Source organism: Pleurodeles waltl, chromosome 2_2 (assembly GCF_031143425.1).
Source record: "Pleurodeles waltl isolate 20211129_DDA chromosome 2_2, aPleWal1.hap1.20221129, whole genome shotgun sequence".
In the NCBI taxonomy this organism is placed as follows: Eukaryota; Metazoa; Chordata; class Amphibia; order Caudata; family Salamandridae; genus Pleurodeles; species Pleurodeles waltl.
Genome location: NC_090439.1, coordinates 469291424 through 469307739, shown reverse-complemented (window position 1 = coordinate 469307739; position 16316 = coordinate 469291424). Strand labels below are relative to the sequence as shown.

At 44.0% G+C, this 16316-nt stretch overlaps 1 protein-coding gene across 11 annotated transcripts in view; it reads right to left on the bottom strand.

The window, feature by feature from the left end:
- The window catches only part of DLGAP1 (DLG associated protein 1), a 2415981-nt gene that overhangs the window by 241223 nt on the left and 2158442 nt on the right, over nt 1-16316 (bottom strand). For all 11 annotated transcript variants that reach the window (XM_069219941.1, XM_069219948.1, XM_069219940.1 and 8 more), the window contains one exon: nt 11159-11526. In XM_069219941.1, coding sequence (XP_069076042.1) covers nt 11159-11526 — 368 coding nt within the window. The remainder of the gene's footprint in view (nt 1-11158; nt 11527-16316) is intronic.

The window sequence follows — 16316 nt, the reverse complement described above, 5'->3', positions numbered from 1 at the left end:
TACATTTTTTTTTTTTATGTTTTATTTGTTTTTTTAAGTTCGTCCTGAAAACATTTTCATTTTTTTCATTTTGCTTGAGCCTATGAATACTACTCAGGGCTTGATTACGACTTTGGGGGATGGAATACTCCGTCATAAACATGACGGATATGCCGCACGTGTTTTACGAGTTCCATAGGATATAATTAACTTGTAATACGGTGGACGGGATATCTGTCACGTTTGTGACTGGAGTATCCCATCCACCAAGGTCATAATCAGGCCGTCATTTTTAACACACCTCAACCCCTTTTAATGACAGATGTTGCTTGTTAGTTCATACATCATTCAGTGAAAGCAGCAACAAATCGACTTATTAACCCGTTGAATGCGGGCGTCGGCCACTGGCCGACGCCCACACTCCCTCCCTGGTGCGGGTCACGACCAGTGGCCGACACCAGGGAGGGGGTTAAAAATCCTCCGGTGCAATGCACCGGAGGATTTTATTTTATTTTTTTTCCACCGTAGGAGACGCAGAAGAGCTTCCGCGTCTCCATCCCACCCCCCACCCGCCCCCTTATGACGTCAGCGCGCAGCGAGGCGCGCTGACGTCACATTTTTTCCCCACCGGAGAAGGAGAGACGGAGGTAAGCGTTCTCTCCTTCTCCGGTGGGGAAAAAAAGGCCAAAACGGCCTCCCCAGATGCCAGGGAGGCATCGATGGAAAGGGGAGGCTCTCCCCTTTCCATCGATGCCTCCCTGGCACCGTTTCCTGGCCGTGGATCGCAGCGCGGCTGCGATCCACGGCCAGGAAACGCCCCTAGGCACCAGGGATCTTCTTTGGGGGGGTCGGCCCCCTCGTAAAAGGGCCACCCCCCCCCGGCAATATTTAAATTATTTACACTGTTTTGGGGGGCGATCGCGCCCCCCACAAAAAAAAAAAAAAAAAAAAACCAAAAAAAAAATGGCGGGGTCGGCCCTTGGAACACGGGCCGACCCCAGGGGAAAAAAAAAAAACGTAGTTTTGCCTGGGGAGGCCGATCGCCCCCCCAGGGTAAAAACAAACAAAAAAAAAAAAAATGTTGGTGGTCAGCCCTTAGGGTGACCATCAATGGGGCCATTTTTTTTTTTATACATGTGTGCTTTGCCGAGGGCAAGCACACATGTATAAAAAGAAAAAGATTTGTGACATGAGTCTCATATATATGTGTATATATGTATACACATATATATATCTATATAGATATATATATCTATATAGATATATATATATATATATCTATATAGATATATATATCTATATATATATATATAGATAGATATATATATTTTTTTCAGGACAAGCATTGCAGCGTCCATGTGCTGCTTTTCTGACTTGTTGGTGTGTATCTGGGCTTCTAACAACGCCCACCTCACGCCCATCACTACCACTCCTTTGATGGCATTGGAAAATGATTTACCTTTGTCCCTCCTTGGGGAGGTTTTGCTACCGCCTTGGCCATCGCCCCTGGTACATGGCTAATTGCACTTTTGCTGTTACGTTTTAACTGCGAGCGAACTTCTTTTCCTTTTGTGTAACTCTTCACATGATGCTCATGGTGGCCATGGCGCTGTGAATCGGCTCTCTTATGTGAAAGAGTTTAACTTTAAATTATCAATTTATGTGGCAAGAAAAGTTGGGTTAGGAGTTTATAACGCTAATAGCTCTAACTCGAGCAGATGCGAGACCCATTGCATTGTAAATGCTTGTTATTCTTGTGTGTGTTGTTTTATAATGGTGAACAATTTCACCGCACTCCACGAGGACCGTGATCAAGACTCCTTGGTGAGTTGAAACACGTTGGTGGTTATTGACTGCAATAAAATACACGTTTATTTGTACTTCATGGAGTGCGGTGAAATTTTTCGGCATTAGATAATTTCTAGATTGGTCTTCCCTGTCACTGGGCACCGGCAGTGGAGTGTGCCGCCCAGCAACCCTTCAACCACTTTGTTTTTAAACATATAAATATATATATATTATTATATATATATATATATATATATATACACAATATGCATGCATGCATGTCTTTTCTGTAGTGGCAGTTTTGCTGGATAGTACTGAGGGAATTAGAAGAGGAGGTAATGGGAGGCAGAGCACCAAAAATGACTGTTGCACAGGGTGTGTGGTAAGGTGAAGTAATACATTCTTTTTTTGTTTTTTTCAGTGTTTTCAGAGAATCTGCAGAATTGGAGAAGAAGCGAAGGTAAGGTGACGACATTTCCTGTTGTACACAACAAACATACCAACAAGCAATTTTGTGACTATCTGCCTTCTACGTAGGATAGTAATTTAGAGGGACAGTTTAGCCAGTTGCAGAGATGGCGTCTCGTTGGATGACTGCTGATCAAGCCCTAGCTCGGGTTATGGAGGACAGTTCTGATGTAGGCTCAGAGACTGAGACAGCAGACACTGAGACAGCATCTGAGGGAGAGGACAATGGGGCAGATTCTGGGAGTGATTTTTCAGTCGGCGGAGTCCCATCTGACGACACCTCTTCCAGTGAGTCTGAAGGAGACAATGACGACATCCGTGCTGTCCCTTCTCAAGCACATTCTGGGCAGCGGGACCACATTGGGTTAGCCGAACCCAGAGAGCATGTGCTTGCTGCCGCAAGCACAGAACGAGTGCTCTCTTGGCAGCCCCCCTGTTTGGTTCAGCCCCAAATTCCACCTTTTACTGGTGACGCTGGATGTAAAGTCGATACAGCTAACTTTTTGCCAGTCGACTACATCTATCTGTTTTTGGATGTTGACTTTCTTTAGAAAGTTGTGCAGCAAACAAATTTGCGTGCAGACCAATTTCTGAGGGAGCACGGAGGCACTCTAGGGCCCCGTTCTAGGGCACGCCAGTGGACTCCCACTTCGCTGGCGGAGTTGAAGATATTTTTGGGCCTTACCCTCAAAATGGGGTTTAAACAGAAACCCACCTTGCAGTCCTACTGGACGACTCGCACGGTTTGGGTAACTCCCATCTTCGCACCATACATGAGCAGAGATCGTTTTTTGCTACTGCAGCGCATGCTGCATTTCAATGACAATTCTGCTGCATTGCCCCGGGACCATCCAGATCATGACAGGTTGTTCAAAATTCGGCCTGTCGTGGAACATTTGTCTGCCAGGTTTCCAGAGATCTATACTCCTGGAAAGAATATAGCAGTCGATGAGTCCTTGATCCTGTACAAAGGACGGCTGCTTTTCAGACAGTACATTGCGAGCAAAAGAGCTCGCTATGGCATAAAGCTGTACATGCTGTGTGAGAGCTCTACTGGCTATGTGTACAGCCTGAGAGTGTATACAGGGAAGGATTCTACCCTAAACCCTGTAGGTTGCCCTCCCGCGTTAGGGGTCACAGGTAAGATTGTATGGGAACTTGTCCAGCCACTTCTTCACAAAGGTTATAACCTTTATGTGGACAATTTCTATACAGGAGTAGAGCTGTTCAGTGAGCTCTACAAAGCTGGCACTGTGGCCTGCGGTACAGTTCGTTGTAACCGCAAAGGATTCCCGCGGGAGCTTGTTTGCAAGAAGCTCCAGAAATCACAGAGTACTGCATTGCGTTCTAACGAACTGCTCGCAGTCAAGTTCCTAGATAGACGTGATGTATACGTGCTCACTACAATTCATGATGAGAGCACTTCTCCCATCACGGTTTGGGGTCAGATGGCCGAAGTCCACAAGCCCATCTGTATACTCGATTACAATAAGTACATGGGTGGAGTGGACAAGAACGACCAGGTTCTTCAACCATACAATGCGTGTCGTAAAACTCGCACTTGGTACAAGAAACTATTTACCCACCTGATTCAGATGGCAACATATAATGCGTATGTTGTTTACCGTCAGACAACAGGAAGACTCATGACTTTCCTTGACTTCCAGTTGTCTGTAATTGAAAGCCTCACTGCTGTTACTGAAGAAGCAGCAGCCTCCACCTCATATGTTCTGGAGGATGTGGCAAGGCTGCAGGAGCGACACTTTGCTGATCGCATACCTAAAACACCCAAAAAGGATCGCCCATGTCGTCGCTGTAAAGTGTGCTCAAAGCATGGAAAGCGGCAGGAGAGTCGGTATTACTGTCCCCAGTGTCCATCACAACCAGGCCTCTGTATCCCTACTTGCTTTACGTTGTATCATACTAAAGCAAAGTTCTGGGAAATCGACTGAGGTTGAGCTGCTGTTGGGTAATCCTTTCAGTGGCAGTGCATGGATACCGAACGTCCATGGGCCACTGCTTCTTTAGGCAAGGAGCCACAGAATTTTACTTCATCATGGACTTCCTTTTGGTGTGGTCGGTGTTCTGTTCAATTAACATGCATTTTCTTCCCCCTACTGCATATACTAGTAGACAGAACATATGCCACATTGCCACGGAGTACCCTTTCTTAACCTGCATGTCTTCCTTACTTTCAACGGTAGATATGCTCTCTCAGTTCGAGAAATCACTTTGTAGGGCATACTTGGAAGCCCCCAACTTGCTTCCACAAACTAGTATAGGTTCACTTGGCTATTATACAGGATTAGCCAGGACTCTGATGAGAACAGAGACATGGATGGGTAAGGAAAGCTTATGGTAGGAGTGCCTTCACAGGGTTATTGCACAGGTAGAAGGCAGATAGTAAAGGTAGTACAGATGTACATCATCTACACCTATGGATTCAAACCCATTGGTGCCATCCCAGCACTAAAGGAGAATGACTTGTATAGGTCAGTGTTTGACCTGCTTTTCATGTTCATCCTCCATCAGAACTTAGTAGATGTTCAGTTTGCTGTATAAGTGCATTATAGTCACATCACTGCACATAATGTTGGCTGGGACATATGCTACGTTCTCATGGACTCCCCTATGTACCAAACACTACCCTTTTCCATAGCCTATGACCTTCTCTTTAGGGAACATCATGAGAAATCCCCAGCATGTCTCCCTTAGTTTCAAAGGTAGATATGCTCACTCAGTTCGAGGAATCGCTTTGTACGGCATACTCGGACACCCCCAACTTGCATCCACAAACTGGAAGGAGTTGGATTTAGCACAGAGATTGCGCTAAAGGCGCATGAAAAACATGTCTTCCTGAGCCTCAGGTGGCTGTCACAGGAGTCATTAGTAAAGGTTTGTTACGCATGCATTTGGTAATGTTAAGGAAGAAGGAGGCAGGTAGCCTCTGACCTTCTCTTTAGGTAACAGCATGAGAAATCCCCAGCATGTCTCCCTTAGTTTCAAAGGTAGATATGCTCACTCAGTTCGAGGAATCGCTTTGTACGGCATACTCGGACACCCCCAACTTGCATCCACAAACTGGAAGGAGTTGGATTTAGCACAGAGAGTGCGCTAAAGGCGCATGAAAAACATGTCTTCCTGAGCCTCAGGTGGCTGTCACAGGAGTCATTAGTAAAGGTTTGTTACGCATGCATTTGGTAAGGTTAAGGAAGAAGGAGGCAGTTACTTGACAGGTGGTAAAATGTAGTCAAACTTATTCCGTTCTGTGGCGTGTGAATGTGATGGGCCCTTGTCTGGCAGCGGTAAGTTAATGTGAGTGGAGTGATTGATTGGATTGGGCCCGTGGCTGGCGATATGAAAGGGTTGTTTGTTGTGCGTGAATGGCGTGTGAATGGACCATAAAGAGGTTGGTGCCTGGACGCGGCTTTATGGCCCACCTTCAGAAGGCTTGGTTTCAACATTCAGATACTTTGATAAGTAATCATGCTTTAAAACCATAATTTCTGGAGGTGCTAAAACCAACCAGTGTGAGTGGTGGGTTAACTTTAACAAACTAGTACCAGGGGAGACCAAGGGTGCAGGACTTGCATGGCTCTCACCAGTTTTCCTTCACCCAGAATCCCCTTGAAATTACATTATGTGCTTAAAAAACACATTTTCCTTGCATTCCAATGAGCAGAAGTCCAGGGATCTGCAGGGATCCTCAAAATTCCTACCACCCAGTGTTTCCCCACTTGTCCTGATAAAAACACAACCCCGCTTGTGTGCCTGCGCCTAGTGCCTGCTTCAGGAATGAATCACTCCAGGGTTAACAGTAGACCTCAAGCAAGGTCTACCATTGACCCTTGTGTGATCCATTCCTGTCGCGGGCGCTAGGCCTACCCACACAAGTGAGGTATCATTTTTATCGGGAGACTTGGGGGGACGCTGGGTGGAAGGAAATTTGAGGCTCCTCTCAGATTCCAGAACTTTCTGTCACCGAAATGTGAGGAAAACATGTTTTTTTAGCCACTTTTTGAGGTTTGCAAAGGATTCTGGGTAACAGAACCTGGTCAGAGCCCCGCGAGTCACCCCATCTTGGATTCCCCTAGGTCTCTAGTTTTCAAAAATGTACAGGTTTGGTAGGTTTCCCTATGTGCCGGCTGAGCTAGAGGCCATAATCTACAGGTAGGCACTTTGCAAAAAACAGCTCTGTTTTCTGTGATGTGTCCACGTTGTGTTTTGGGGCATTTCCTGTCGCGGGCGCTAGGCCTACCCACACAAGTGAGGTATCATTTTTATCGGGAGACTTGGGGGGATGCTGGGTGGAAGGAAATTTGAGGCTCCTCTCAGATTCCAGAACTTTCTGTCACCGAAATGTGAGGAAAACTTGTTTTCTTAGCCACTTTTTGAGGTTTGCAAAGGATTCTGGGTAACAGAACCTGGTCAGAGCCCCGCGAGTCACCCCATCTTGGATTCCCCTAGGTCTCTAGTTTTCAAAAATGTACAGGTTTGGTAGGTTTCCCTAGGTGCTGGCTGAGCTAGAGGCCAAAATCTACATGTAGGCACTTTGCAAAAAACAGCTCTGTTTTCTGTGATGTGTCCACGTTGTGTTTTGGGGCATTTCCTGTCGCGGGCGCTAGGCCTACCCACACAAGTGAGGTATCATTTTTATCGGGAGACTTGGGGGGACGCTGGGTGGAAGGAAATTTGAGGCTCCTCTCAGATTCCAGAACTTTCTGTCACCGAAATGTGAGGAAAACATGTTTTTTTAGCCACTTTTTGAGGTTTGCAAAGGATTCTGGGTAACAGAACCTGGTCAGAGCCCCGCGAGTCACCCCATCTTGGATTCCCCTAGGTCTCTAGTTTTCAAAAATGTACAGGTTTGGTAGGTTTCCCTATGTGCCGGCTGAGCTAGAGGCCATAATCTACAGGTAGGCACTTTGCAAAAAACAGCTCTGTATTTTGTCAAAAAATGGGATGTGTCCACGTTGTGTTTTGGGGCATTTCCTGTCGCGGGCGCTAGGCCTACCCACACAAGTGAGGTATCATTTTTATCGGGAGACTTGGGGGAACATAGAATAGCAAAACAAGTGTTATTGCCCCTTATCTTTCTCTACATTTTTTCCTTCCAAATATAAGAGAGTGTGTAAAAAAGACGTCTATTTGAGAAATGCCCTACAATTCACATGCTAGTATGGGCACCTCGGAATTCAGAGATGTGCAAATAACCACTTCTCCTCAAAACCTTATCTTGATCCCATTTTGGAAATGCAAAGGTTTTCTTGATACCTCTTTTTCACTCTTGATATTTCAGCAAATGAATTGCTGTATACCCAGTATAGAATGAAAACCAACTGCAGGGTGCACCTCATTTATTGGCTCTGGGTACCTAGGGTTCTTGATGAACCTATAAGCCCTTTATATCCCCGCAACCAGAAGAGTCCAGCAGACAAAACGGTATATTGCTTTCAGAAATCTGACATTGCAGGAAAAAGTTACAGAGTAAAACATAAAGAAAAATGGCTGTTGTTTTCAGCTCAATTTCAATATTTTTTTATTTCAGCTGTTATTTTCTGTAGGAAAACCTTGTAGGATCTACACAAATGACCCCTTGCTGAATTCAGAATTTTGTCTAGTTTTCAGAAATGTTTAGCTTTCCGGGATCCAGCATTGGTTTCACACCCATTCCTGTCACTAACTGGAAGGAGGTTGAAAGCACCAAAAATAGTAAAAATGGGGTATGTCCCAGTAAAATGCCAAATTTGTGTTGGAAAATGTGGTTTTCCGATTCAAGTCTGCCCGTTCCTGAAAGGTGGGAAGATAGTGATTTCAGCACCAGAAACCCTTTGTTGATGGCATTTTCAGGGAAAAAACTACAAGCCTTCTTCGGCTGCCCTTTTTTCCCATTTTTTTGGAAAAAACAAAATTTTCACTGTATTTTGGCTATTTTCTTGGTCTCCTCCAGGGGAAACCACAAACTCTGGGTACCATTAGAATCCCTAGGATGTTGGAAAAAAAGGACGCAAATTTGGCGTGGTTAGCTTATGTGGACAAAAAGTTATGAAGCCCTAAGCGCGAACTACCCCAAATAGCCAAAAAAGGGCTCAGCACTGGGGGGGAAAAGGCCCAGCAGCTAAGAGGTTAATGATTTGTGCATCTATGAACAGTGCAGAATGAATATGCAAGTTTAAAGTACACATGCTGATTCACATAATCAGAAAAAGTGGAATTTTAGGATCGCAAAGTTCATGTCCTCGGTGAAACATCTGTAGAATATTGGCTTTTGTGCCACCATAAATGTGTCAGGGGTGGTCATGCAAAATAAATAAAACACCCACAAGGTTGTAGGTTGATGAGTATTGACATCACTTCTCCGTTCCCTCCCTGGAACACTTAAAATTTACTCACCAAGAAAGTTGGAGCAGCTATATTTTCAGGTCAGGAATGAGACACACAAAAGTATCCTCAGGCTATAGGGAAAATATTCACATTGAATTTTTTTTTCCATTTAGAGAAAACAGTGAAATGCACAAATACTATCTATACACTTAGTGGATAGACTGTGTGACCAATTACAGAGAAGTAGTCTTAATGAAAGTCTACAAATGGCATATATTTCCAGGACACAGTGCTTTAAATGGAATGGCACTCACAGGTACTGAGTACCAGCACTTCAGATTTTTCTCATGATGAGTACCGGAACTTCTGCAGGAATGGGGAAAGGACCAGTACTCTCAAGGGCATATCGGGTTTTGGGTGAAATGGTCATGTAAGCATGCACGGCGTGTCTGCTATTATGCATTTTCCAATTAGGATCCGCTACGTTAAACGTGGCTCATGACGTCATCCTAGGTGCTGCTGTGTGGTGGGAAAGAAGTGAATCCCTTCAAAGGGAGCGGTTTCCAATGGCCATTCCCTTTTTTATTTGTCCTTTCAGCTGTGAGCAAACATGCCGCCACCAAACAAAGAGGATCATACATTACAGCCAAGCCCACCTAGGGATATAGAAAAGGATTGCCCTCTCCCCTGCATCCCGCAGCAGTCAGACTGAAGATGCTTTAGGGCGGTGCGACCTTTGCCACCACTCAAGGCGCTGACCCCGGGAACCGTGTTTTTAACTATATTATGAAGTTAAACGCACCTGCTGGGGGAATTACTTGCCTTCAGAAATATTCAGGCTACAATAAAAATGTCTAGATAACTCTGGTGATTAATGGGCCTGCTGGAGAGGGATCAGAGTTTTATCTAGAAAAGTTTTGACTCATCATAAAGTAGCACAGAGGGTTCATATGCCTGCTGCAATGAAATGTGTACCATGCAGATTACAATAGAATTTAGATAGTTCAGTGGGTTACTGCTTTTGTCAGAGAAGCCATGCCAGTGAAAAACCAACCAAGTGGCAACCCTATTTTATGCAGCCTTGAACCTTCCTGTGTACCCAAGAATGCCTCCAAGTCTGGTAAGCAGGGCTTCAAGGGGCTTGAAAAGGATGTAGTAGGGAGCCCTATATTCATTCCCACTGGAGGCAGCTGCCACTCTATAGGATAACCAGTCTTTGCTCAACCTGGAGCTGAGGAGGGTGGGATAGAGGGAAAAGGGGTAAAATAAGGGGCACAGGGAAGAGAACAAAAATACTTAATGAAGGGTCAGAAGATAATAGGAAGAATAGTGAAATGAGAGAATGGTGCTCATCTTTCTGGTCTGATTAGATCAGGCACTTTTGGACTTGATAAAGGAAGTGTGAGATTCCCATTGTGCCTGCCAGTGGCCCACAAAGGTGTTCAGACAACATGCACATCCAATCCTTGGCCTCTCAGCAGATTGGACAGAGCAATAGTTCCATAGGTGCCAGTTTTAATTATGATTCTGCAGGTAAGTGTGTGAAGGAGGTATGCAGCAGATTAAATGTTGACAAAGGCAAAAGCAAATTTGTGTGTTGTGGGTGAGAAGAGAGAGTCAACGTGTCCAAGGGCAGGGTAAAGAGGAGGTGAAGCGAGACAGTCATAAAGATGGAATTAAAAGACTGCCACTAAGATAGAGAGAATGTGAAAGATGAATGTTATCAGAGAGGAAGCAAATTATGTAAATGTCTCACAGTAAAATGGTGTATAGTGAAGAACGGGATTCATTGGCAAACTCCAAAAAACAATACTCTTTCCAGATCTTACAGTGTCTAGTTCACCAAGTCATATTTACAGAATTGAAACGTTTTCAGTTCTTCTAGATCTCGTTAATGTTTGTCCCTAGTTCTGCCTCCTAACCATGCCCACTGGCCGCACCCCCTCACCAGCAGCCTAATTTGGTGAGAACCTGCACTTTTTGTCTCCCATTTAAAGCACTGTCCAGGAGAACTCAATGGGATTCTTTTGAATACAAGAAAAGTTTAGAAACTACTACAGGCAGTGGAGGAAACCTACAAGAGAAGATTTCTGACCTTTTTTTAATGGCTCTGTGACTCGCCTGAATACCCAGTTTAATGTAAGGAGCAAGATTAGACTAACCAAAAACAAGATGGGTTGTGTCACATGTCTCCTTGGATCACTTTCAGCTTCTGTGAATATAAATTGCTACTGTGTGCCAAAACAGGATTACACATTGTAAGTTTTCACTGAAAATAAGCCAGCCAATTTTAATAGCATGGATGGACTGTGTAACATCCCCCTCTGCAAATTCTTAACCAAGACCTATGAAATCAAACTGTGCTCAGACAAAACAGAATCTTACATGTTCCCCATCTTCTGTGAATTGCCCCTTTATGGTAATTTCTCTGTTAACTGGGATCGCCGATAGGTGGCACTTTAAGGCTGCTGGACACCATGCGTTATGGAAGCCATGCCTACGCCTCAAGTTATTGATTCTGAGCAGAGGAGCAAGGTGTTTAAACAATTCAACGCTTGATAAAAACAGGTGTTCCATATTTGCTCACCATCTGTCGTACCTGTATTCCGATTGATAGGTTTTTCCTGAACTGGTTCTTTTTCCTCTCTTCTGACAGAACACTGGCGATGGTGCTGGTGGAGTTGACTGTGGAAGTATTGCTGCCCATATGCTGGCTCGCGGGTCCATGGATCTGTGCATTCGCAGCCTCAATGGCGGCGGTGAGGGCCTTCATACTGTCTAAGCTCTCCGTGGAGTTACTGAGTCCAGACTGACTGTTGATGTCGCCCCGCTGTCCGTGGCCGTCCATGTAGGCATCCTGTGCAGACTCTGTGCTGCTCTGGGCTGTGATGGAAATGAATGGTTTGGTCGTGGTTCTTGGCGGCACCGGTGGTGGTGTCTTCTTATAGGTTGTTATGCAGGATGACACTGCACAGATAAATAAAATAGATTTAGATGCACTCAGTGGTTACTTCAGTAGAGAACACTAGAAAAGGTAAAGAGGGTACAATCTCCAAACAAATGCAAGAACAAGAGGGAGCTGAAAAGTAAAACTCTGCTAAATCAACCAGTGGCGTAGCAAAGGTGCCATGAGCCATAATGCAAACAAGAAAAATTAGTTTCCCTGACCCCAGGTTGGGTAGTAAAAATCTGCCTAAGCTCATGTACACTAGGCCCCTCACATCCTTGGGCCTCGGCCCCATAGATAGCTAGGTCCCTAAAAGCAAAACTGGTTTCATTTTCACAATGACTTTTTTTCAGAACATGTTACTGGTTTTCAAGTGTACATAAAATATAAGAAAATGCTATAAGGTGCAGGCAACCAGCTTGCATAAAGTATATTGAGGATATCCTTAATTGGTATTCTAATTGACTTACCTTCTCTAATGTATAGTGAAACAAATAGCTCTGATATCGACTAACCATGCTATATGAACTGCTATTTAGACAGAATGTCGGAAACAAAAATATTGTGGGACAAAATATTGTGTCAAGAATATCGAGGACAAAAATATTGAGAAGGTAAGTTTCTATAGGTGAGCAACATTTTACTATATATAACTCCATATATATGTACCTTGACGATATATATATCTTCAAAGTTGGAGATGTGGAGTTATGAATAGTAAATCCATATTTACCTAATTGCACTTACCCTCTCGAGATTTTGGTCCTCAATATTTTTGACACAATATTCTGTCCACACTATATTTTTGTTTCCGATATTCTGTCAGTGATCCATATGAAGTAGGAGGTTAATTTACATGCCAGTAACCAACATGACTATCATAAGGCAGTGCTTAATTTGTAAAAGAATAAATGCCAGGCCCAATGTTTTTCTCTGAGGCCCATGGCTGGCACTACGAATGTCAGGGTGCCAAATACCAAACCTGCCTATTCTTTATTCCACCTCATGCCTCTTTCATCCACCACCAGACACTCTGCACCTTTATCTCACTCCTGGGCTGGGGTTCTTTTTCATATTTGATTTTTCCCTTTGTCACTGTTTTCATTTTTTCTCTTCCTCCTCCTCTCCATCTTTTTTGTGTTTACTCTCTTTTGCAATGGGTGAAACTAGGATGAGGAAGAATTAGTGCCTGTCCCCAAAGATACATTGCAGAAAGGACTCCTGCAACTACCGGCTCACAAATGACTTATGGAAAACTGTCAATGAAGGGGTGTGTACCATACCTGATCACTATTTGTGGTGGCAAGCAAATCAAAGGAAATCCAGAGATATTCAATTATTCATCCCATATATTTAGACCACTGTCAGTATCTCATAGTTCACACCTACATTTCCTAACATACTTTCTGCCGGTGTTCACATTTGCCTATCTAATGCCCACAGACATGGAGTTGGACCTTTGTGCTTTTGCAACACACCGCAGTGAGCCTTTTTGATATCGTCATTTTTTTAACACAAAGTTTATAGCATTTTGCTAAGACACAGTCTCAGTGACAATGTTTAGTGGCACAAGATTAACAACCATGAAACGTCATTACATAGGACTGGTCCAGTCATCATAGTACAGGATATATCATGATATTGCAAACATGTAAACAGTGAACAATATTCCCCCCCAAACCTATTGATCATGTCACCTAAGCTATGAACTCCAAGTATGTATCTATGCTTCAGAGGGAATATGAAAATGATGTAAAATCTTGATGGAAGGCTAATAGTGGCATCTTACCTGATCAGATAGGTGGCAAACATGAGGGGGTCAACTTAATTACTATCATGTATGGAATCCACAGAAGTGACCACAGTTTCATTGACAGACTCATTAGGTAAAGGGGGTTACCAGTAAAGCAGTCCTTGCACTGGGATTGTCGTACAATATGTGCAAAAGTTCCGTTAATCAGACGACATGTCCTGCGCTTTAAACCCCTCTAAAAGAGCATCCCACTCCAGGGAAAGTGGCAGAGGCAGCAATACTCCTTTCGCTGAAGGGCATCACTCTCCCCAAGTCCCCAGTGGGCCCCCTCGTCTCGACATTTGGTCAATCTTGGGGCTGTCAGGGTGTTCTATTGTCACGCTTTAAGCCTCTGGCCAATAATAATGCTAGATCTGCAAACTGCAACATCACCTTGAAACCTCATGGTCTTGGATGGAGGCCAAACAGAGATTGCGATGGTGCACCCCATTGATCTATCCCTGTAACATCTGACAAAGCCGACTCCACTCCTGATCAGTATTCGGATAAATGGGGACAAGTCCATAGCATTTGTAAGAGACTGGCCTCTACAGCCTTACAATAGGGGCATCTGGAGGAGGCAGTGGGGAATAGCCTAGTAAACCTATGTGGTGTTAAATACACTCTGTGCAGAATAGAAAACTGGATGAATCTGAATCTAGAATTGCAGGAGACGTGTTTGGGATATTCAAGTATACGTGCCCAATCTTTGTCGGGGATTTAAAGAATGAGATTTGTTTCCCAAGTTTGTTTTAAAAGAATCAATGATACTTCCAAATGCAACTGAAGCCTATGTTAAAGCCAGAGAACATGGTATCTCCCATTCCCCATGGTGTATACTGTCTAAAGCTGTCTACAGCAGTTTGTGTTTGCTGGGTTCGCTCCCATCTGAGGCCCAGTGCTGCTGCACGTATGTGACTATGCTGGCATGTGTCAAAAATAATATCTCAGGAAGCCCATACATGTGTACAAAATCTGTGTGTGACAATATTGTACTATCCTGAAACAGCGATCCCACAGTTGACACCCGCTCCTGTTACCAAGGAGCCAAATGACTCACTGTAAGTGTTCCGAAGGACATAGGGATACCGCGGAGTGGGATATTCAGTGCATATGGTGAGGCAATCGCAGCGTACCTCAGCGCCAGCCAGCTTCCTGCAAGTAAGAGCTAGCTGAAGAAGAAGAGGCTGTGTTCATGTAGGAGAGGTCATACCAGGGCATAGCAATCTGTGCTGTTCACCACGGTCCATCTGAGCCTCTGTGTACCCTAGCTCCGATAAATTGTGACCCTGACAGCCAGTGCAGTTGCACCACTATGCAATACGTCTTAAAGTCAGGGGTCCCCAGTCCACGCTTAGTTGTGGGAAGCTGCAATTTAGTAAGGCTGACCCCAAGGCAGCCCTTACTCAAGGCGAGTTCCCCCGACAAGGTATTCAATAAACTGAACAACCAAGCTGGCAATACTACAGGGACATTCACAAAATAGTACAGAATGCATGGCAACATCACCATCTTGGCCAAGGCCATCTGGCCCACGATCAATAAGGGTAGTGTGATCCAAAAAGTAATATGCAATTTAAGTGAATTGATCATTCTCTCAAGGTTGCCTTTAAACATGTCCTTAACATATCAATAGATATGTATACCCAGGTAGCGAAAGGTGTAAGCGGCAACTGGTATCTCTCTCTCTCTCTGAAGAGCAAAGCTGGGCCTATAGAATTATCAAGAAATTGGAAAGCACAAGACTTTCCGATATTGATATGAAGACCAGAGAGTGTACCAAAAGATGCCAATAAGTTGTGTATGCTCTGTAATCCAGTAAGGAGATCTCGAAGGTAAAGGATCAAGTAATCTGTGTAAAAAGACACAGAGTGTATCGTCTGGCACAAAGGTATGCCCCATTCATCAGACTCCATACGAATATGCTGTGTTAGGGGTTCTGGTGGTAGGACATATAAGAGCGGTGATACCAATCGGTATTTTGATTCCTCTCTGAGTTTTCTGCTATTACATACCGCTATATATCTCAACAACTAGCATACACTTCAAATCAGCCAGGCGTATTGCCTCTGTCAGTGGTTGTTTACCTTTGAAGGTAAATGAGAAACAAAAATTATTTTGTTGTAAAATGTAAAATGTTTCAGTTCTGAAATTGTGAGACTGTGAATTAAACATTACTGAGGCCTGTGGAAGGGGACAGTGGTCTTCAGAGTGTCTTAATCGCTCCAGTTATGTTCACTGTATTTTAGACATGTACACCATTTTTTCCACATCTCGTTCATCTGCAAACTGTATACCTCATCTCTTACCTCTCCAGCACACTCCATTTACTTTCTCCTGAATGCGCTTCCTTGCATCTCTTTCACTTCCCCTAGTCATTGTTTTGACAATGGTATATACTGCCTCCATGCACACTTGCACTGAATCAGAATTGCAACTGGAATATATGACCATTGCTCTGTGCGCTCTGCAAAGAGTCCAAGGATTGGGTGACCATGTATTCTGAACACCTTTCTGAACCACTGACAGACAGAGAAACTAACCCTGCATTAAGCTTCAACTCCAGAGCTCTCAATCGTGGCCTAGTATAAATAACTGGAGGAGACTTGGTTCAAAGTATGCTTTATACAAGAACAATGCGCTATACAAAAAAAAATACAATATCACAACATCGTGGTACAGCAAGATTAAGTAAAATGTGAAATGTTAACAGGATCTAAATTGCTAACATGGACTACCTTAATGTTTTTTGACATTCGTTGTTCAGAAATAGATCGGTGTTTTTGTCATAAGGACATAGATGTAAGGCTCAACAGGGACATGTTTCAATGTCTGTTTTTAATTTTACCAGGTCTGAGACCCAGGGGGATGTGGCCCACTTAAAGCCCTGGGCACCTACATTCCTTCCTCTGGACCCTGAGCTTATGCACTGGTAAGTAGTTACATCATAGGCGGGCCTTTGCATAATTTTTACTGTGCAACAATAATTTGCTTACACCCTGGTTATTGATCCAAGTG